At 36.5% G+C, this 23,040-nt stretch overlaps 2 protein-coding genes across 5 annotated transcripts in view; both read right to left on the bottom strand.

The window, feature by feature from the left end:
• Positions 1-156: 156 nt before the first annotated feature.
• Positions 157-13,032, bottom strand: LOC107596295 (twisted gastrulation protein homolog 1-A-like). Its single transcript, XM_016286987.1, has 5 exons — positions 12,889-13,032; positions 12,140-12,277; positions 9,107-9,206; positions 6,355-6,603; positions 157-574 (listed from the first exon to the last, which is right to left on the bottom strand). Exons 2-5 carry the CDS (start codon positions 12,254-12,256, stop codon positions 393-395), a joined length of 648 nt encoding a protein of 215 aa, XP_016142473.1. The 5' UTR covers positions 12,257-12,277; positions 12,889-13,032; the 3' UTR covers positions 157-392.
• Positions 13,033-14,302: 1,270 nt separating this feature from the next.
• LOC107596228 (ankyrin repeat domain-containing protein 12-like) overlaps positions 14,303-23,040 on the bottom strand; it is a 55,889-nt gene continuing 47,151 nt past the window's right edge. For 2 of the 4 annotated variants that reach the window (XM_016286906.1, XM_016286908.1), the window contains 5 exons: positions 17,688-22,276; positions 17,503-17,601; positions 16,655-16,798; positions 16,383-16,478; positions 14,335-15,550 (listed from right to left, as the gene is read on the bottom strand). In XM_016286906.1, the coding sequence (XP_016142392.1) occupies positions 15,365-15,550; positions 16,383-16,478; positions 16,655-16,798; positions 17,503-17,601; positions 17,688-22,276 (5,114 nt within the window). In that variant the 3' untranslated portion in view covers positions 14,335-15,364. Of the gene's footprint in view, positions 15,551-16,382; positions 16,479-16,654; positions 16,799-17,502; positions 17,602-17,687; positions 22,277-23,040 lie in introns of all 4 variants that reach the window. The other 2 variants (XR_001610341.1, XM_016286907.1) reach the window with 2 other exon arrangements.

Genomic DNA, 23,040 nt, shown 5'->3' on the forward strand with positions numbered 1-23,040 from the left:
TAATTTTTTCATTTCAAATCATCAAATCAAAATGTTGTACAACAATGTAAATCACCAAAAATACCAGATCAGGAGACTAAAGCCTTAAACAGCAGTGAATGAATTTGAAAAACAAACACAGCAGTTTACTTTAGTTTTTAATATAGTTAAACCAGAAATATGAATATGAAATGGGAACTATATACAGATGGAATATGATTTGAATGAGAATCGACCTCTACATGCTGCTTTAATAATTCACAAACAGTATTGATAACTTACCAAAAAAAACGTGACCTTATTTTCCCAAAGACAAGAATAAGAAACAAGATCTGTAAACAAGAACAGAAATGGCCAGAAGTGTTTTATACAATAAAACAGCAGATGAAGTGTGTACAGTCAGTGTTGAGCTCTCAGATGAGGCAGTTCATGCATTTGACGGCTTTACTGCCGTAGTCCAGACATTCAGGTCCGATACACTCACAGCAGGCGTTATGAAACCAGCGGTACTTTGATCCGCCCATTGACTCGCAGTACTGCTTACACTGACGGATGGACAAGCAGTCATCAAAGTAGACCACCGTACACAAGGCATCTGAGGAATGAGAGCAGAGCCAGAGGAACACATCACAGACGAGCATGTGTAGAGGTGAGGTGAGGTGAGGTGAGGTGAGAAGAACAGTAGAGAAGAACAGTAGAGAAGAACAGTAGAGAAGAGCAGAGATGAGAAGAGAATAGTATAGATTAGAAGAGAAGAGAATAGCAGAGATTAGAAGAGAAGAGAAGAGCAGAGATGAGATGAGATGAGATGAGAAGAGAAGAGCAGAGAAGAGCAGAGAAGAGAAGAGAAGATAATAGCAGAGATTAGAAGAGAAGAGCAGAGAAGATAATAGCAGAGATTAGAAGAGAAGAGAAGAGCAGAGATGAGATTAGATGAGAAGAGAATAGCAGAGATTAGAAGAGCAGAGAAGAGAAGACCAGAGAAGAGCAGAGATGAGAAGAGAAGAGAAGAGCAGAGAAAAGCAGAGATGAGAAGAGCAGAGAAGAGAAGAGCAGAGCAGAGAAGAAGAGCAGAGAAGAGAAGAGCAGAACAGAGAATAGCAGAGATTAGAAGAGAAGAGCAGAGATGAGATTAGATGAGAAGAGAATAGCAGAGATGAGAAGAGCAGAGCAGAGAAGAACAGCAGAGAAGAGCAGAAAAGAGAAGAGAAGAGCAGAGATGAGAAGAGCAGAGAATAGCAGAGATTAGAAGAGAAGAGCAGAGATGAGATTAGATGAGAAGAGAATAGCAGAGATTAGAAGAGCAGAGAAGAGAAGAGAAGACCAGAGATGAGAAGAGAAGAGCAGAGCAGAGAAAAGCAGAGATGAGAAGAGCAGAAAAGAGAAGAGCAGAGCAGAGAAGAACAGCAGAGAAGAGCAGAGAAGAGCAGAGCAGAGAATAGCAGAGATTAGAAGAGAAGAGCAGAGATGAGATTAGATGAGAAGAGAATAGCAGAGATTAGAAGAGCAGAGAAGAGCAGAGAAGAGAAGAGAAGACCAGAGAAGAGCAGAGATGAGAAGAGAAGAGCAGAGAAAAGCAGAGATGAGAAGAGCAGAAAAGAGAAGAGCAGAGCAGAGAAGAACAGCAGAGAAGAGCAGAGAAGAGCAGAGCAGAGAATAGCAGAGATTAGAAGAGAAGAGCAGAGATGAGATGAGAAGAGAATAGCAGAGATGAGAAGAGCAGAGAAGAGAAGAGAAGAGCAGAGATGAGATGAGAAGAGAATAGCAGAGATTAGAAGAGCAGAGCAGAGAAGAACAGCAGAGAAGAGCAGAGAAGAGCAGCGATGAGAAGAGCAGCGAGGAGAAGAGCAGAGCAGAGCAGAGAAGAGAAGAGAAGTATGGGAAGCCAAACACACCAAAAGTGGGATGAAACAGCGCGGTTTTAAAGTGTTCGCGCCGCGCTGACCTGTCATCGGTGCAGCTCAATGGACCGAGCTGCGCCACCGACTCGACAGCGCAGAGAGGACGTGTTTACTAGCGCCACCGAGCTGACAGTGCAGCGCGAACATTACTCTCCGCAGATGTTCCTGTTTTTTTCCTGCACATAACATAATGAAGATCAGTATTAAGTTATTAAATTTCTTTTGCTTACCTTTCTACTACACGTAAACAGTTGTACTTTGTAAAAACTGCAAATATAAAATATATAAGACTTTAATACATTTACAATGCCATAGTCCTCTTGAGGAGCACACCCAGCTTCTAGTATATATATATATATTTTATTTTGTACTGAGTTATTATTGTTGTTGTCATCAAGTTCTACATTCAGCACAATATTGTCCATTTTAAATTTTAACTATTATTAAATAGCCTAGTATATATTTGGGATTTTTGTTGTCTCTAGTAAAGGGAACATTGATTTTTAACTTTAACATTGCAATTTTATATAATGGATACAGTATACGTTACGTTTGTAAGGCTTTTCTCTACACTCCAAATTAAATAAATAAATACATTTTAATTAATATAAAAAAAAACTTTAAAAATTAGGGACAGTATATGTAAATTCAATATGATGTATTTTGAATTTTGCACTGCATTGTGTTTTAGGTTTATCGGAAAACACATTAAAATTAACCATGATTTTATTACACTAACCTTTTTTTACCATATATTTGTTGTTAAACTGTGGGTTAAAAAAATGACAATCAATCCATGGTTACTGCACTTTTACTATAGTAAAACCATTGTTAATTTCCGTATTTCCATAAGGGAACATTTTTGTCCTGACAGAAAAGTATCAGTACATTTTACTCTTTTTTTTCCAAGTATAATCATATGCTACAGTTACATAAATATCCTTAAATGTAAAATGTACTTAAAATAAGCCTTGATGAACGAAACCATAAAATATTTTAATTCCAAGAGGATAACGGAAATTTCTGCTGTAAACGTGACTACTAAATATAGGCTATACGTGCTTCAAAGTAGCTAACACTACTGAGAAGAGCAGAGAAGAGAAGAGCAAAGCAGAGAAGAGATGAGAAGAGCAAAGCAGAGAAGAGCAGAGAAGAGAAGAGAAGAGAAGAGAAGAGCAAAGCAGAGAAGAGAAGAGAAGAGAAGAGAAGAGACGAGCAGAGAAGAGATGAGCAGAGAAGAGATGAGATGAGCAGAGATGAGCAGAGAAGAGAAGAGAAGAGCAGAGCAGAGATGAGAAGAGCAGAGAAGAGCAAAGCAGAGAAGAGATGAGAAGAGCAAAGCAGAGAAGAGCAGAGAAGAGAAGAGAAGAGAAGAGAAGAGCAAAGCAGAGAAGAGAAGAGAAGAGAAGAGCAGAGAAGAGCAGAGCAGAGAAGAGATGAGATGAGATGAGCAGAGATGAGCAGAGAAGAGAAGAGAAGAGAAGAGCAGAGCAGAGCAGAGCAGAGAAGAGCAGAGCAGAGAAGAGAAGAGAAGAGCAGAGAAGAGCAGAGCAGAGAAGAGCAGAGCAGAGCAGAGATGAGATGAGATGAGAAGTGCAGAGATGAGAAGAGCAGAGAAGAGAAGAGCAGAGAAGAGAAGAGCAGAGATGAGATGAGAAGAGCAGAGAAGAGCAGAGAAGAGAAGAGAAGAGAAGAGAAGAGAAGAGATGAGAAGAGCAGAGAAGAGCAGAGAAGAGAAGAGAAGAGAAGAGAAGAGAAGAGAAGAGAAGAGAAGAGAAGAGAAGAGAAGAGAAGAGACTTCACTTTCCAGAAGTTACATGTTAATATATCATACAGTACCTCAAGACAAAATATTCAAGCTTATTTTTCCATAGAATGAAAGTAGGTAAAATAATGGTTTGTGTCTTACACATAATGTTTGTTTATTTATGCAGATGTGCGTCATTTAAGCATTACGTGGGTTTTTAATTCTAGAATTTATTTTCATTCTGTTTTAAAATAAATTAAAGTGATTACTATTAGACTTTATTATTAAGATTTGAGCTAAGACTATAAATTCAAAACAACAAAATAAAAATAAAATTAAGTATTTTCTTTTTGCATTTTAATCTTTTTGTGAACGCTGAGAATATATTTGTCTTTATTCATGCAGTTTACAGTCATTTTAAGTCATTTGTATGTGGGTTTTTATTCTATAATTTAATTTAATTCTGACTGATTTAAAACAAAATAAAATAATAAAATATTTGCCGTTTACATTTAATTTGTTTTAGTGAACTGAGTAAATATTTTAATGTAATATCAATCTCTACATTTAAATGTAAGTGTATATTTATATTATTTAATGAATAATATTTAATCGTAGAATAATTTATATAATAATATAATAATATTTTTAATTTATATTCAAATTAAATGTAAATATTATGTGAAACAGAAGAAAAAACTGGCCACTGAAACCCTAAATTAGTCGACCACTATTAAAAGAATTCGGTCAAATTCATTTTGTCATTATTTTCTCCACTTATTCCTAACCATTTTCTGTCTGTAGTGAAACAAAAAAATGAGATCTTGAGGCAAATTATCCAAGTTTCTTTTTTCATACAACGAAAGTGGACTGAATAATGTTTTTCACACAAAAAATGCAGTTTATTTATGCAGTTTAAGGTCAGTTTATGCATCAGAAGGTATATTATTTTATTTTTTAAATTATTTTAAATTTTTAGTTAAAACAAAATAAAAGTGATTATTAGAAGAACTGATTATTAAGATCAATAATTTGAGCCAAGACTATAAACTAAAGACATAAATTAAAAAGAGATACAAATAAAATAAAGTGAAATAAAATAAAAATGTATTATTATTATTAGTAGATATCATACAGTACCTCAAGACAAAATATTCAAGCTTATTTTCCATAGAATGAAAGTAGGTAAAATAATGGTTTGTGTCTTACACATAATGTTTGTTTATTTATGCAGATGTGCGTCATTTAAGCATTACGTGGGTTTTTAATTCTAGAATTTATTTTCATTCTGTTTTAAAATAAATTAAAGTGATTACTATTAGACTTTATTATTAAGATTTGAGCTAAGACTATAAATTCAAAACAACAAAATAAAAATAAAATTAAGTATTTTCTTTTTGCATTTTAATCTTTTTGTGAACGCTGAGAATATATTTGTCTTTATTCATGCAGTTTACAGTCATTTTAAGTCATTTGTATGTGGGTTTTTATTCTATAATTTAATTTAATTCTGACTGATTTAAAACAAAATAAAATAATAAAATATTTGCCGTTTACATTTAATTTGTTTTAGTGAACTGAGTAAATATTTTAATGTAATATCAATCTCTACATTTAAATGTAAGTGTATATTTATATTATTTAATGAATAATATTTAATCGTAGAATAATTTATATAATAATATAATAATATTTTTAATTTATATTCAAATTAAATGTAAATATTATGTGAAACAGAAGAAAAAACTGGCCACTGAAACCCTAAATTAGTCGACCACTATTAAAAGAATTCGGTCAAATTCATTTTGTCATTATTTTCTCCACTTATTCCTAACCATTTTCTGTCTGTAGTGAAACAAAAAAAATGAGATCTTGAGGCAAATTATCCAAGTTTCTTTTTTCATACAACGAAAGTGGACTGAATAATGTTTTTCACACAAAAAATGCAGTTTATTTATGCAGTTTAAGGTCAGTTTATGCATCAGAAGGTATATTATTTTATTTTTAAATTATTTTAAATTTTTAGTTAAAACAAAATAAAAGTGATTATTAGAAGAACTGATTATTAAGATCAATAATTTGAGCCAAGACTATAAACTAAAGACATAAATTAAAAAGAGATACAAATAAAATAAAGTGAAATAAAATAAAAATGTATTATTATTATTATTAGTATTAAATAACAAATAATCATTTACTAAACCACTCATTCCAAACATTTTTCTTTCTTTTGTGAAACAAAAAATGAGATCTTGAGGTGAAATATTTAAGCTTATTAGCGAGTTGAATAATAATTTTCCATACAAATTTACAAAAACAAAGTGCACAAGCTGTACAGATTTCATGCTATTTTTAAGTTGCCTTTTTGGAGCTTGACAGCATAAAACACCATCCACTTTCCTTGTGTGGAAAATAGCATATTCATTGTTTAACCAAATGTTAATTTTTGGCTAAGCTATTATTTTAAAGAGTTTAATAATGTCTAATCATCTTTGGTATGGATATTGTTTGCCGGAGTCTGATCACGTCTGTCCTTGGAATACTCTTGTGTCTTGCCCGTGCCATACCTGTTTGCTGGTGTTTCGACCCTGCCTGTGTTATGGACTACGTCTCTGTCTAATAAAGCTTGCAAATGGATCTGCACGTCTCTCGTCTCGTTCGCCCGGTTACAGGTATTCTGGGACAAGATAAAATCATGTTTTAATATCTTTTCCTCCCGGTACACACCGTCATGGACGCTGCTGCTGCTGGGCAGTGAGATGTTGTGGCTCTGGCTGTCGAGCGTCTCCAGGAAAGACACGAGGTTCTCGTGGTGGGAAAGTTCCTCCGCCACGGGGAACGACACGACCATCATGTTAATGGGGGCGTCGCCTTCGGTCAGAGCGCGGAAGAGCGATGGGATTGGTCGGTACAGCTCCTCGACGGTGCTCTTGGAGGAGGCAGGACTGTCGTTGTAATTCCTGGGGTTACACATTCCTGTGGGACAGAAAAAAGGAAGAACTTGCACGCATCATGATGGAAAGCCACAAAAAAACCTTTATGACGAACTTTACAAGCAAATGTAATCACAACTGAAGACTACTTGACTGCAATATACGTACTAATAGCCATAGCAATGAATAATGCATATTTTTGCATTTATTTATTTTAAGTAACTACTGTGACCTAATTTCATACATATTTTATATTTAAATGTAAGCGTTTACCTTATATTTATATTTTATGAATTATACTTATTTATTTTATCATATTTAAATGTAAAAACTGGAATATATTTAAATCTAAATATTAAATGTGTTTGAAAAAAAGAACAAATATTCATTGAAAAATTCATATTTGTCAACCACTATTAAAGGAATAGGTTAACCAAAAATAATAATAATTTTGCCATCATTTACTCAAGCTATTGCAACCATTTTTAAATAAAAATTAGAAAATTAATATTTTGTTCTCCATTGAATAAAGGCGGCTGAGTAATCGGTTATTTGTGGGGTATTTTATCATTTCATTTTGATTGGATATAATATAAAAGTGATTATAATAATAACTGATTATTAGGATTATAAAATAAAAAAATATTTTCTGTGTGCATTTTTATTTTTTTAGTGAACTAATTTTTTTAGTAAATATTGTGACATTTAAAGTCTTCAGAACACGACTGTGAACAGCAGCTCCACTTTGAGAGATCAACTGCTGTTAAAGATGGCAATCAGATGGTGGATGAAGGTTTTAATAAAGAGCAGAACGCTGCAGAGACCTTGTGTTTCAGATTATCTGTGGAGCGGCTGCCAGCACAGCTGCTTCTGATTAACAAAACCAAGCCAGGTTTGGCCTTCAGGGAACAACACGCATCCCTCCTTTCCCTCTCAGCCAATAAACGAGTGCTTGGAACTGAACGAGCTCTACAATCTGATGCTTTTATGTCCTTGTTGTGAAAATGGATGCATTATGCATTGTGTTCATTTTTAGACTTCTTCTTAGGTATGATGCAACTTTTTCATCTGGTCATAAAACCCTCTGTCAATTTAAAGCTTTATCAGTAGCCCTGTTGACTCGATAATTACTGCTCATGCATTATCTGTGTGCCGTTTGCAATGATTTCAACAGGATACCAATCGAATATAGAGAATGAAAACAGACAAATGTGGCATCTAAAGCATGCTTTGCTTTCTCAAAGCTCTTTTGTTTTTGTATTATGTTTAGGAATGATCTGGTTTCAACTTTTGTACTCTGATTGGCTGTAACTGTTAACCGGGAAAACCTGATCTGAACTGATCTGGAGTTTGTGTTTGAAGCCGCAGCACACAGAGATGAGAGTATCTGGATCAGCTCACTTCTGTCAGAGGAGTGGACACCAGCCCTCCTGTCATCCTCAAACCAGTCCTAATATTTACAAGTGCTCTCACTGGACTGAGAATGAGTCAAACCTGTTAACACAACCTGACGTCTTCAGTTTATAGTCCCGGCCCAGCTCTTAATATTCCTAATAATCACTTTATTCTTATAATAATCATTTTATTTTGCTTCATTTATATCATTTCACTATTTTATATTATTATTTTATTTAAAATAAAACTTTTTTTTATATAATTTTTCTTTTCTTTTCTTTCAGTCATTGTACATACTCCAGATATGTCAAATATATTTGTTTATTTATGTTTTGTTACACACTATGGGAGTATTTATTTTATCATTTAAATGTATATGTATTTACAAAAGTAAATAAATAAATAATAAAATAAAATAACCACATAATGTATAGAATATGTATGTATTTATAAGAAAAACCTCCATAATGCATTGTGATATTTCAGTTTTTCTTTTTTAATAAATCTGCAAAAATGTCAACAATTCTGTGTTTTTCTGTCAATATGGGGTGCTGTGTGTACATTAATGAGGAAAAAAATTAACTTAAATGATTTTAGCAAATGGCTGCAATATAACAAAGAGTGAAAAATTTAAGGGGGTCTGAATACTTTCCGTACCCACTGTATAACTTATATATAATTTTATATATAATTTAATTTTGATTGATTGAAAAAATTAAAAAGTGATTATTATAAGACCTGGTTAATAGCATTAAATAGGAGTTGAGCCAAGAACTAATTGGTTGATTGATTAAAATAAACCAATTAATCAAAAAATAAAATAATATAAAATAAGCACATAATGTATTTTTATGGAATATGTATTTATAAGAAAAAATTATTAAATAATTTAATTTTGATTGATTAAATTTTTGTTTTTTTAAGTGATTATTATTAGACCTGGTTAATAGCATTAAACAGACGTTGACTATGAACTAAAATATTTTATTTTATTTTATAATTTAATTTTGATTTATTTAAAAAATAAACCAATTAATCAAAAATAAAATAAAATATAAAATAAAATAAATATTGTTCATGGACCAGCTGTGATATTTATTTGGAGTTAGAGTGCTGAATGAGTATCGAGTATGTATTGATTTCAATCTCACCGACACAGTCGCAGCACTCCTCCCACAGAGAGCTCAAACACAGCATGCACTCCTTACAACATGAACAGTTTCCCTCCGACGGCCGGCACTGACACAGACCCTGTACACACACACACAATATACATTACGAAAGGCAATCATACAGGGGAAAAATGACATGACGTGGAGGAAGTCTAGCTCACATAAACATGATCTCCAAACACATGTGCTACAGAGAGCCGAGAGTCTTGAAGGAAACATCGAGATCTTTCAGCTGTAAGAGTTCAAAGAAAACCACCCAAAGAGACAAAGAACATTTAAACATGAGAAATAACACCAGGCTGAGAAGAAACAGAGCTGCGAACTGTTCCACGCTGGAAAAAAACCCTCCAAAGCCCCAGCGGAGAGGGGAAAAAGACTGACCCAAACCTGGGACACATTTAGAGTTATAATTACAGAGAAAACAGCAGAACACAGACACACACATTCGGCTCTCTGTGTTTCGTGTTTTGCCAGCAGTTGCGAGGAAGAGGTCAATTTCCAGATGTGTGTGTGTGTGTGTGTGTGTGCGTGTGCGTGTGCCATTAAAACTGAAAGTTCAGGAGAGGAAACACAGAGAGTAACAAAAACGCAACTACAGAAAAGCCAATACCTGAAAACACACGTGGGCCAGATACTTCCAAAAGAAACAAGCCCAGACAATTCCCGGTCCCTGCCCAGTTCTCTTTAGTTTGGGGAATTGCGTGTGCCATTTTCATGCATTCCTTAAAAGAACCATCGAGCCAAACTACATAAAAGCCATAAAAGCTCAGTTTCCTTCACTTCAAGACACTGAAGTACAACCTGTCCAAACACAGCCTCACAGACTCCTGCTGTACCTGCAAACAATCCACGCTTTTCATTTGAAAAAGACATGATTCTGCCCAGCTGTGCCATGAAGCATGACTGTGACTATAATGTCTGATAGCGCATACAAAGTAAAAAAAAAAAAAGAAAAAAAGTTGAACTGTGACCCATCCGCTCTCACAATTAATTTATTACATTTCCAGACACTTAATAAATAATATTACTACATTCTTGTTTAAATATACAAAATGGAACTCATGAGAATAGTTTTTTTATTTAGCTTTCATTTAAATTTTAGTTTTAATAATTGTAATACTATTTTATTATATTTTTCAAATTCTAATTTATTTGTTTTTCATCTAATACTTAATATTTTATTTCAGTTAACAAATTAGTTTTATTAACAATAACTTGTGGTCTAACAAACATGTGGAATGTATTTCCTTCCTCATTAATGGTAGAAAATAAATAATGAGATAAATACTGATATCGAATGATATGAAAAAAATAAAAGTGATAATATTCTGAACACCCTAGCAACGAACTAACCAACCAAAACACACCACAAACTCCCTAGCAACCCCCCAGAAAACCTTAGCAACCACACAACATCCAGAAAATAAGAATCTGTTTTGTTGCTTTCAGCAGGTTTTTCTCATCTGCTCTCGTTTGTCTCTCGTCCGAGCGTGTGCCGGGCTGTTTACTCATGTAACGTCATGAACCTCTGTGTTTATTCCCCAGACAGATGTCTCACATCCCGAGACTGTCTGTCTCTCTTCCTCTGGGACACACAGACCAGAGTAAACACAGCCAGCAGAGACACACACAGATCCAATCACAGCAGACACGCCAGACAGAGAGAAAGAGAGAGAGAGAGAGAGAATATATTTGACAGAAAATAGAAAATGATTAGGAAAGCACAAACAAAACAAAATAAAACACATCAAAACAAAACAAAACACATCAAAACAAAATAAATCACATCAAAACAAAACAAAACACATTAAAACACATCAAAACAAAACAAAACACATCAAAACAAAAGAAAACACATTAAATCAAAACAAAAAAAAACACATCAAAACAAAAGAAAACACATTAAAACACATCAAAACAAAAATCAAAACAAAAGTAAACACATCAAAACAAAACACATCAAAACAAAAGAAAACACATTAAAACACATCAAAACAAAAATCAAAACAAAAGAAAACACATTAAAACACATCAAAACAAAACAAAACAAAACATATATTTGGGGGTGGATGTAGGACCTTCCCAAATACATCATCATGAAATTATCAGTATCATCACCATAGTAATTTTTTATAAGGGCAGGCATCTAGATTTAAAATTTAAAATCAACACTGAGCCACATGCACAACAGAAAGTGCCACACACGCACACACACACACACGCACGCACGCACACACGCACACACACACACGCACGCAGCTGCTGGTATGCTCCAGGGAAAACGTGATCCAGTATAACATGAGTTACACCCAGTCGCCCTCAAACACAGCGTTTCTGCGGTGGAGAGCACAAACCGACAGAAGAACCTCACCACATCGCTCAGGTGACACGAAGAAAAAGCTTCTGACTGGAACTGTGTCACAATATTACGATGCTCTGCTCTCAGGCATCTGTGTGTTCTGATTCCGTGAGAGACAGAAATGTAAATGCACCGTTCCTTACCGTTCTGGGAATGTTTTCAAACATTTTTCCGTATTCCACACGTCCAACTTGAGCAACCGAATAGAATTTTGTAAAAAAAAAAAAACTAAGGCTAAATCAATGAATCTTTGTTAATGATGATTCGATTTCCTTCTAGTGTAACTATAAACTCAAACCGTATCAGAGCATGAAGTTTACACAGTTCAGAACCACCTGCTGGAGCTCCTACACCTTCCAGTGAATTTACATCACTTTAACAGGCATTAAATACGGACTTTTATGAATAAACATGACATACAGATTTTATACTCTCAAAACACACAATTTATATCTGTTGAAATATTTCAGAGCAGAGCTAACACTAAAAAATGATATTCACTACAGACATTTCCCCTGGGAGCCCTGACTTGTGGAATTCAACATGAATGACTATTAAAAAGTTGATAAAGATGAAAAGTACAATTCTCAAAATTCCAGAGGACAGGAAACATTGGGAACTGATCCGGTGGGACAAATAAGCGTCTGTGTTACCTGCAGAAGACATTTGCTGACGTCACTGGCGCACAGGGCTTTGTTACAGCCGCTGACGAGGGTCAGTCCAGACAACAGAGAGATCAGGACGGGACAGAGGAACAGAGCCGGCCGCATCCTGACCCAAACTCCACACACCTGCGCTCAACACAGAACAACTATTAACAGATCAGATGATATACTGCACTGAAATATATAGAGAAATAAAAATTCACTTTCAGGCAAATGAAATATAGATTTGGATTTAACGAATACAATTTATTTAATAAATAAATAATCACATAAAATAAAATGATATATATATTAAAATATATAATACTATTTAATATCATATATAATAAAATGACTATATTTTTGGTTAGGTATACACGATAGAACTGAGAACGAATTATTATTTTTTTTTTTACATAAAATATAAAAAGTATTATTTGTTATATATATATATATATATATTAAAGACAGTACTTTCAGCACTTTTATGCATAGCATAAATATTTTTTTTTTTAAGCAAACTTGGAAAATATAATCCAGCTACATCACATTCAAGCAAATGAAACACAGATTTGGAATGCAGAACACTGAGGAACTTTTCAGCGGCGTGTTGAACGTTCTTCCTCACATAAAATATAAAAAACAACAAAGAAAAGCTTTATCGCAAACATGACGCAAAAACACAGGATTATCACGTCACAGATCTGGCTTACGTCACATCTTTACACGCATTTGACAAACAACAGAAGCGTACTTACTGTGTCACTTTGACGCGTTCTCAACACTTTCCTTTGGTTTTGGACTTTCTCTCATGCGGATCTCGTGTCTTGGCTCCTTTTACTCTGAATAGAAACATGAGCGGCTTTGATTCACAGAAATGGAAGAAGCGAGTAGAACTGCAATTAGCATAACACACGTGTCTCAAAGGAGGCGTGGCTTACTGGCCCGGATGTTGTTTCGGATGAGTCGGAAACCACAAATATTTTTAACTCTTCGCTACGTGTTTAATGTCTAGTGTTATTATTAGGCGTCGATTATTGTTCAGAGCTCTGCTAAAACAGGAGGAATCGCACAGACGAGGTCACATGGTACCCGTTACTTTTCACAGCGCTGGCGGGTTTCAGCCAATCACAGTCGCCGGTGCAGATCTACGCATCGCAGCCCGATGACTTCTGATCTCAGCAGGAGGAGTGCGGTGAGATTACTCAGTACTGCTAATGCTGTTGGCTCCTTAAGATAAACTGTTGGGCTTTTTTCTCTCATTTGTAAGTCGTTTTGAATAAAAGGATCGGGCAAATCATTAAAGGTTTCAAAAGGGCTCAACAAAAGCAAGATTTGGACTTCTAAGTGAAGGTTTGGTGGTTCAATCACTATTAACTATCCAATATTATTATTATTATTTATACTTATATTTTTAAGAATTAAAATGCTAATTTAAATAATACGAATTATACATTATTTTTATTATTCACTTTAATAAGGGATTAGTATTATAATTGCTTTTATTATTAAATATTAATATATGTATGGATTTTAAATTAATAATTTATTATTATAAAAATATAATAAGAATTTTAATTATATAAATAATAGTTATATTTTTTAAAAACATTTATAGCTCCAAAACAATGCAATATTCATACACTCCTACAGATAAAGACTAAACTATATTCGTTTTTAGATAGTTTTGATGTTGATTAATATGGTTTAATCCGTGCACTCTGCCATCTGCTGGACAAAAAAAAAAGTTCAGTTTTATATGCATGCATGCATGAACATCTGTACCCAAAAAGTTACATATAAATGTCCAAAAAGTCCAGATTTTTGAGCGTTTCAATTGAGAATTTTGCTTTGAGCATTTATGCAGAGTATAGAAACATTAATATTCACTAGTAAATTCCATGACTTTAATAGACTAATGTTTCCATGTCCATGACAGTAAAAAAATATATAAATAAAAAAAAGGGCAAAAAATATTTCACAACCAATAAAATTTATTCAATTATATATTACAAATATGTACATCCTCATGTAACAAGTAAATATTAAAATAGACATATTTTTAGAACCATCGTTCAAAAGGCATTACGTTGTAAAAAATAGGTTTTGTTGTGATCTCACATTAAAACTGTAAAAGTAAGGGTATTTTTTCCTATCGAGAAACCACAACAAACTTTTTTGTTTTTTTTTGTTTTTGTTTTTTAAATGTGCGCAAGACACAAGGGACAACACGCAAGAAGTGGATGTTACTAACAGATACAAATGGCAGAAAAGAACCAGGACCACGTCAGTAAACCTCACCACGGTACAACTTTTTAGAAAGCGACGAACTTGCGAAAGCATGCACATTATAGAAATCACAAGTCAAAAAACATCGGACTTGATGAATGCCAAAGGGATAAAAGAGGAATTAAAAAAAAATAAAACAAAAAGTATTTCAAAACACATGCTTAAAGAGTTAAGCAAACATCAACAACAACAACAACAACAACAAAGAACTTCAATGTGAAAACAACTTTGGTCCATCAAACATTAGACAAAACAAAGTTTACAATCAAAATATTTATTACTTAAATTTTTTCCGTCCTCTCAGTTTTCTTTCCTTTTTTACAAGTTAAAAACAATAATTACATGGCTATTTACAAATGCACAATCAGTATGTATAAAATAAGTTAAAAAATGAGGAGCACAATCTATACATAATCTATGAACACTCACTGTAGAAACATGTTGGATTGAGATCTCTTTCTTAACGGAGGAGGAAAATCTCTCTCGCACGCTTTCCGATGGTGGTCTTTACCCTCCGGAGGCTGGTTTTTCCCGATGCTCCTCTGTCGACCCGCGGTCTACCGTTCTGTATGGTGGACCTCAGGGTTAAGTGCGTTTTATTTAGGCCTGCAGTCTATCAGAGCCAATCTGGCGCCCATATGGTGAAGTGCGTTTGGACCGGGAACCAGAACTAGAACAGCAAACACAGACTGAACTGGTGATGACAGTTAGCCTCGATGTGCAGTGCTTGTTTGTGTTATTTTTCTTAGTTTTTCTTCTTTTATTAGAAAGCGTTCGGTCAACGACATGTGCACCGTGACACACACACACACACACACACGCACAACATACATGCGCACGCACGCACACACGCACACCTCCAAATCAAGTGCTTCGTGTTTTCTCCCTACGCTCACGTCTTGACATCATCACTCGTCGTGGTCCGACAGCTACTAAATCGTCGTCTCATATCGGCGTCAAGTCGAAGTCGTCGTTGACCTCTACGAGGGGGATGTAGAATTCGGGAATCTCGAAAATGCTGGTAGACTTGTAAGTGGCAGGATCCAATTCCTGCAGCTTCAGCTGCCACTCCAGACGCTGAACGGCGTTTAACGCTGCTGCTTCATGCTGCTGACGCATCAAGAGACACGTCTGCAGGAAAACAGATTCAAGTCAGTCACACGAGGACAGAAATTCACTTAAGTCACACTTATGTATGAACGTCATTGCATTAGACAACAAAATATCAAAGCGGCATGTGAGCTCAAAATATTGCAGTAGCTATCATTATTTCAAATTAAATACAATTTATTGGAAATGTCATTATCGGACAGGGACTTAAAAAAGGTCTTTAAAGTCTTAATTTAGCCTTCCAAGAACCAAGGCCTAAAAAGGACTTTAATAGGAGCAGAAAGTCTTCATAAAGTGATGCACTGCAATAAATCTTACTCAGTATTTTTTGTTTTGCTTTTCAATACAAATATATAAACATCCTTAAATCAACATGCATTTACTCGAGATGCAGGCTGAACATATGAAGTCTTGTCTTCTGAGAAACTGAGCAAAATTAAGTGAGTTTATGCTTAAAACATGCACAAACATCTGTCAATGGGGGGAACTTTACATTTTTTTGCAGTGTGATCAGAAGGTACAGTAAAAGTTGTTTCTATTTTCTAGAGGTTAGGAGCACAGCTTTTCAAGCTATTTTATGTATATTTATTTTGCTTTGAAGTGTTGCTAATACAAGACATTTAGAGACCATATTCCATTCCATTTAGTGCTTACATTTTCTTTACGTCGTCTTAAAAAGGACAATTTCACCTTCATAAAACCAGCAGAAACCCTAATCTGTTGCTAAAACTTTAATGTGTGTTTAAGTGAGGCTAATGTGTCCAAAGACTTTTTGGGACCGATGTACCATGACATTTCTACAGATGCTAGTTGTTTGTTGCATTTCATTTCCTATTTCTATTTGCTTTTGTACCTTCAACTTGTCAAACTTGTCGTCTACATCCTGAAGCCAAGACATAAACTGCCTCGCATTGAACCGATCTCTGACAGAGGTCTTCCCATCATCACCCTGAAATGTAAAAAAGACATTAGTAAAGATGAACTATATGTTGCAAAACTATTAAAAGGTATTAAAAGAACGTTCCAGAATCAAAACAAGTTAAGCTCCATTGACTTGATGTTGACTGCAGAAAATAATTTAGATTCATTACTTTAAAATAATGTCCTGATAATGTGGCCATTTACCTGGACGTCCTGGGGCATGTTGTATACTTCGGCATCCAATAGGACTGTGCAGGCACTGAATGGAAGCGTCTGATTGGCTAGTGTTCTTGCAGCACGGTAATGAACTCTCAAAACCTCCTGCTCATTGGATACAATCAGCTTTTCCTGGAAGAGCAAACGCCTCAGTCATTTTAAGTCATCTTTATTGCAACCAAAATGCAGCAATCTGAAGCTAAAAAAAAAATAAATATATAGCCTAAAACAAAATAATATTTCTCTGTTTCTGCATATGAATGTAGATGCTTTTAAACATAATTATAGAATTAAGCAGGCTGAAAAGTTGACACTTTTGTAACATTTATGTTGTTACATAATTACATAATAAATAATTTATGTTACCATTTAGTAACTACATATCTGTAAAAGAGATTTCCAAACCTAAATATTATGAACAATACAATTAATAACATGTAAAATTATGATAATCATCATTATCATCTTTCTATTTAACTCTTTAATTGTTAATATTATTTTAAGAATATTTTTTTGTATTTTATTTATTGTTTTTTATTTATTAAATAAATTATTTAAATAGTATTTATTTAAAATGTATTAGTTTTTTTTTTGTGGGTTTCTTTTTTATTTAGAATGATAATTTACTATCATTATTACATGTAGCTTTTAATTTTTTATGTTAAAAAATAATATGTAATATTTATTTGTTTATTTATTTATTATTTACACATTTTCTCACAGATCCCCTGTAGTTCTATCATGAACCCCAAGGGGTCCATAGCCCCTCAGTTCGAGAAAATCCTAGTCTAGAGATTGATGATCAATAAATACAGTACATTCTCGGTTCCATTTACCCTTTCGATGCTGTGCTGCAGTCTTAGCTTCATCCGCACCACCTCTTGCTGTTTGAACATCTCTTTCAGTGGTTCAGGTAGTGAGGGAGGTGGCGTTATCTACAAAAGCATAGAATTAGCAGGACTTTAGATTTTAGCATTTTAATTTGAGTTGCAATCAATACTTTCACAGAATGGAACCATACCGTTGGGATGCAGAGCTTGCTGAGAGGGTTTCCATCCAGCAGATAGGACCCATTGAATGTCACATATTCATCGTAGTACTGAGGAGCTTGAGGAATGACACTACAAAGTACTTTCCTCTTCTCCTCGATCTTTTTGCGAATGTGTAAGTATTCATAATATGGGTTTGCTCTCTCGGTCTGGTAAGGCTGGATCTCTTCAAGCTTAAGCGCATCTACAATTGCAGCTAAGGACTGCTGCGTCTTTTCTCTGACCTGCTGAGCCGTAAGGTTCCCTTGGGCCGGAGGAGAAGCCCTAGGCATTTTTCTTTTCCTTGGATGGGTCACCTGCATGTCAGCTTCTTCTTCAAGGAGTTGGACTTTGGCTCTGGCCCCAAATGTATCGGAATCTCTCTCCACAACTGATATCGGGGAGGAACTTCCTGAGGTCGCACCACTGGGAGGCTCTGCCTGATGATCAGGCTGGACAGCAGCACTGCTTTGACCCTGTTCTACATTAGCCTGAAGGTCTGATTTCATAGGCTTCTCCTCAACAGCAAGCTGGTCTGATGTCTCTACATCAGCTTTGCTTTCAGACAGAGCTTGGGTTGTTGCACCTTCTTCTAAGGATAACACCTTCACCCCATCCGTTTCTGTGATTCGGTTCTTGTCTGAAACATCTTCAGACACCTCCATGGGCTCCTCAGGGATCCGTTCTGGACTGGCACAGCGAGACACATTTGTTGCTGAAGCTGTATGAAGGCCTTGCTCATGTTTCTCTGGTTGAGCATCAACTGTAACTAATGGCTCACTGGAGAACCTTGAGGTACTTTCGTCTTGCACTCTTCCATCACCCTTTTCTGTATCCTCTTGGACACTGATTGTTCTCAGCAGTGGTTTAGTAGTTTCTTCAGAGCTGGATCTACATGAACCAATAGATGTACTTGGAGTGCAATCTGTTTTGCTGACGCTTTCCCCACTCTTGTCCACTTTGTTCTCAGAAACAACCAAGGGTTTTTCTCTTTGCTCTGGCCTCAAATCAGAGTCTGCTGTCAATGTCTGTTCGCTACGGGTAACGGCGCCAGTTTCCCACTGCTGGCTACTAGAATACAAAGGTGCACAGTTGTCAGATACATTTTGTGTGCGAGAAGACTGAAATGATGCAACTTGTGATGCAACACCTAGTGACGGCTCCTTGTTTGATCCCTCCGTCATTCCGGCACCAGGGATGTCAAGCTGACAAAGACTTGCATGCTCTACTTGACTACTAGTGTTGCAAGAACTGCTCTGCTCTTGCAAATGGGTCTGAAACACACTGTTAGCCTGTGTGAGGCTACCTAGGTTTTTAGCACTAGACTCTTGCAAGTGGGATGAAGGTTGAACTTGACAAACGGGGGTGACGTCTTCACCTTCATTGCTAGTCAGATTTTCACTTTCTGGAAGAGCACTAGTAAGACTTTGACTGCTCCGAGTCTCCTGAACAGGGAGCACGCTAATCTCGGTTTGATGAACCGAAGCTTGCTCAATGCTTGGCTGTGATGCAATACTGTTTATCTGAGACTCTACTGTCAGTCTAGTCTCAGCTGGTGGTATCTTGGCTTCTTCATCCAGAATAGCCCTTAAGCATGGGGATGCATGTCTGCTTGATAGTGGTGTTCGATTGCAGAGAGCCACTTCGGGAAGACTGCTGGTATCTTTATCTTGAACAGTAGGTGATCTGGAGGACTGTGCAATGAGGGAAGACTGCAGGAGAGGTGGCTGAGAATCTGAAGGTTCCATGTTCATGTCAGAATCATATTCAATTGGTCTAGGTGTCAGTGTGGTTGCATGACAGGAATCTTCTGAACTTGCCACAGAGATCATGGATACTGATCTTGACATAAAGTCAGATTTTTCGCTCTCTGGTCTCGGAGACCGACTGAGATTGTTTTCTATGACTGGTCCATTCTTCCCGAAGGTTTTCGCATCTAGCGAGAGCGTTCTTCCACTGGTGGCATCTTTCAAGACCCTCTCGTGGTGCCCATCTGGTGCTTCTGAGCTCTTTGACAGAGTTAGTTCCTTGGATAGACAAGGCTCACTGGACGAAGAGGTTGTTTTAGTTTTTTCCTTGCTTTTCTGTTTCCCAGGGTCAATTCCTGGACGCTGCTTTAGTCGCTCACGTTCCTTCTGCTTGATTTTCTCTAGGTGCTTCCTGTGCCACTGTTCAATTTCCTGGTCCTTGAGACTGAGCATGCGTTCAAAGCTGGTCTTCATGAGGTCGTCGTTCACCAACCTCTTTTCCTTGGGACGAGTATCCTTTAGAGTAGGTGCTACCTTAGTTTTGGAGTCCACTTCACTTAGTTTCGGCTTGCTAATTTTGCCATCCCTGTTCAGCTGGGATCGATCTTTGTCCTTTTCCTTGTGTCGGTCCCGCTCACGGTCTCGATGCCTTTCAGACTCTCTGTCCCTCTCTCTTCTATCTCTGTCTTTCTCTTGAGGCTTGGTTGCCTCTTCTTTTGATTTAGATGAAACAACCTTATTGTTCTCACAAACATAGCCTTTCTTCTCTTCCAATAACAACTTTAGATTGGAGTAGGATGAGGAAGAGGGGGTGGTCTCTTTTGATTTCTCCTTTTTCCTCTTGTCAGAATCTTTGTCCCGTTCTTTTTCTTTATTGCGGTCAGATTTTCCATGATCAGTGGTTTTCTCGGGGGCTTTGCCTTTCTTTTCAGAACTTGTTTTATCTTTGTCTCTGTGGTCACCAGAAGAGTGCTCTTTCTCAGCTCTTTTGTCAAGCTTGTCCTTATTCTTCTTGCTCTCTTCATGTTTTTTCATTAAAGACATTGCTTTGAGCTTGTCACCCTCTTTATGACTCTTATCATTGGATGAATGTGAAATATTTGTTAATTTCTCCTTTTCTTTCCACCGATCTGTAGAGTTGTGAGATTCAGGCTTGTCAGCTAAATGCTCAGATTTTACTTTCTTATCTTTATCTGCATGTTTCTTATCAGACTTTTCAGACTCCCGATCCTTTGTTGGAGGTCGCTTATCATTTTTCTCGAGAGAGTTCTTCTCTGGAGACTCCAGTTGATCTTGGTCAGCTGAATTGCCAGTGACTAGTTTATCATCTACTTCTTCTTTCACTCCTGAACTGTGCAGTGAGCTGTCAGGAATTCGCCCAGAGCCAAAACCCTCAGTCCGGTAATCAACTTCATCTCCTTTTCCGTCCTTTCCCCGCTCCTCTTTAAGGGGCACCTCTTTTTTCTCTTTTTTAATGGACTTGTCCTTTTCTCTCTCCTCTTTTGGCCTTCTGTCCTTGCTGCTGCTGCTGCTGCTGCTGTTACTGCCTGAATGTTTGTCTTTTGATGCCCCTCTTTCCTCTTTAACAGGCGATGAGTCTGAGGATTTCGGAGGAGATCCACCAGCAGGCATCTCACATTTGCCTGAGTGTTCTTCATTTTCATCACTTTTGAAGAAGTTCTCTTTCCAAAACTCCCGATCAAACTCCATGTTCCTATGTCCGTCCTTGCGTGGCTCTTTTTGACAGTGGCGATTCCTCTCGGCTTCATACTCTTTCCTATACTTTTCCTTCTCCTTGTGTTTCAGCTTGTGCTTTTTTACAACTTTGCCATCTTTGTCAGTCTTCCTGAATACAGCCTCAGAACTGTCCATACTGTTGCTTAGACTACTGTCTTTAAAAGGACTGCAACTGCCGTCATCTCCGTCAAAGTTAAGCTCTTTGTGGTGATGTTTGCTCTTTTCCTTGTGCTTGCAGCTCTTACTGCTAGAACCTTCTGTGCAGAAGTCAGATTCTGTGTAGTGGTTGTATTTGACGCCATCCCCTGGACAGGATCCATCAGCAATAGAAACACAAGTCTTAGCGTTTTCCTGTTTCAGTGGAGTTGTCTGCTTGTCAGTTTGACTGTGGTTCAGCTTTGGGGACTTGACTACAGACAGGTGAAAGAGGTGGACCGATGTGTCATCCTTTGTACTGAATGACATTTTGAACGAGTCCTCTTCCCTGACGCCCTTGTCAGAATTGTCGGACACAGTTGCCGAGGAAAACAGAAGGGATTTGCTGTTCTCTTTCCCTTCTTCTCGGACTTCCTGGTTCTCCTTGTTTTTGCTTTGGCTCTTGTTCTTTTTCTTCTGTTTACCTTTTTCTTTCTGTTCCACTGGCGTGAGATTCAAGCTTTCTTTCTTTGATCTACTGTCCGTTTTGTGACCATCCACACTGACCGACCTGGTGGGCGAGTTCCTTCTTTCTGTCGGCACCTCAGCTTCATCGCTCGAACTGTCTGAACTGCAGTAGACACGGGACGCCTTTGTTTTTTTCGACTTGCACGTCGGCGTCGACTGGTCGCTTTTGCTGCCTTGTTTGGAAGCATAGTGGTTCCTTTCCTTCTCCTCCTTCTCCTTTTGCCGAAGCTCTCGCCGTAGGATGTGTCGGTCATTAAGTGCCTTACTGAGGTCCTCCTCCTCTTCCTCATCCTTAAACTCGTATTCGTCCAGCCCTGACATGGATGATGAGGCCTTCACTGTAGTCGATTTACTGTCAGAGTCTTTTTCAGCATCAGAGTACTCTATGTTCTCGTCTACACTGGATGGATTTACTGAAGGTGGGTCCTCTGATTCTGTGGCATACAAAATAATGGAAAAAAGAGAATTAATAATACGCTATGATATCAAATTTAAAAGAATTTAAAGATATCTGGGGTTGAATAGAGATTAATGTAAGTGACACATAAGCAGAACTAGTACCTAGTATTCCAAAGGCTCAACCAACAATATTTTTTCATCAATTAAATTGCTTTGTAAAGTGAAATATATAAAATTATTGTGTGTGGTAATCAACAGCATGCAAAAGAAAGTTACTTGAGATTTGACTTGGACTCAGTTCTTTAGGTCTACAAAGAGAAAAATTCTCAAAATATTACAACGTTTTGATAAATGTTGTGACTTTTAAGTCAGTCACAGAGACACATTTTCTATTGAGTGAGCATTTACAGAATATAAAAACAATAAAAAAAAAACTTTACCTTTAAATGCAAGTTAAACTTCATAATCATTCTTTTAAAAAATATGAGAAATTCTTGTAGCTAAAACAGTAGAGCATGGCACTAGCAACAGCAAGGTCATGGGTTCGATTCCCAGGGAATTATGAACTGAAAAAATACATATATAGCTTGAATGCAATGTAAGTCGCTTTGGATAAAAGCATCTGCAAAATGCATATAAAATAAATGTTCATGCAAAACCTATAGAATGCAGAAAACTAATAAGAAAATGGATTTGACTTGACTTGGACTCTGCATCAGAGACTGCTCAGCATGTTGTAAATGTTGACAGAGCTTGTATTTAACCCGAAAAAAAAAAAAATAGTTAAAAAGAAATGCCA

The sequence above is a fragment of the Sinocyclocheilus grahami genome, unplaced genomic scaffold (assembly GCF_001515645.1).
Source record: "Sinocyclocheilus grahami isolate Dianchi unplaced genomic scaffold, SAMN03320097.WGS_v1.1 scaffold216.1, whole genome shotgun sequence".
NCBI classification, from domain to species: domain Eukaryota; kingdom Metazoa; phylum Chordata; class Actinopteri; order Cypriniformes; family Cyprinidae; genus Sinocyclocheilus; species Sinocyclocheilus grahami.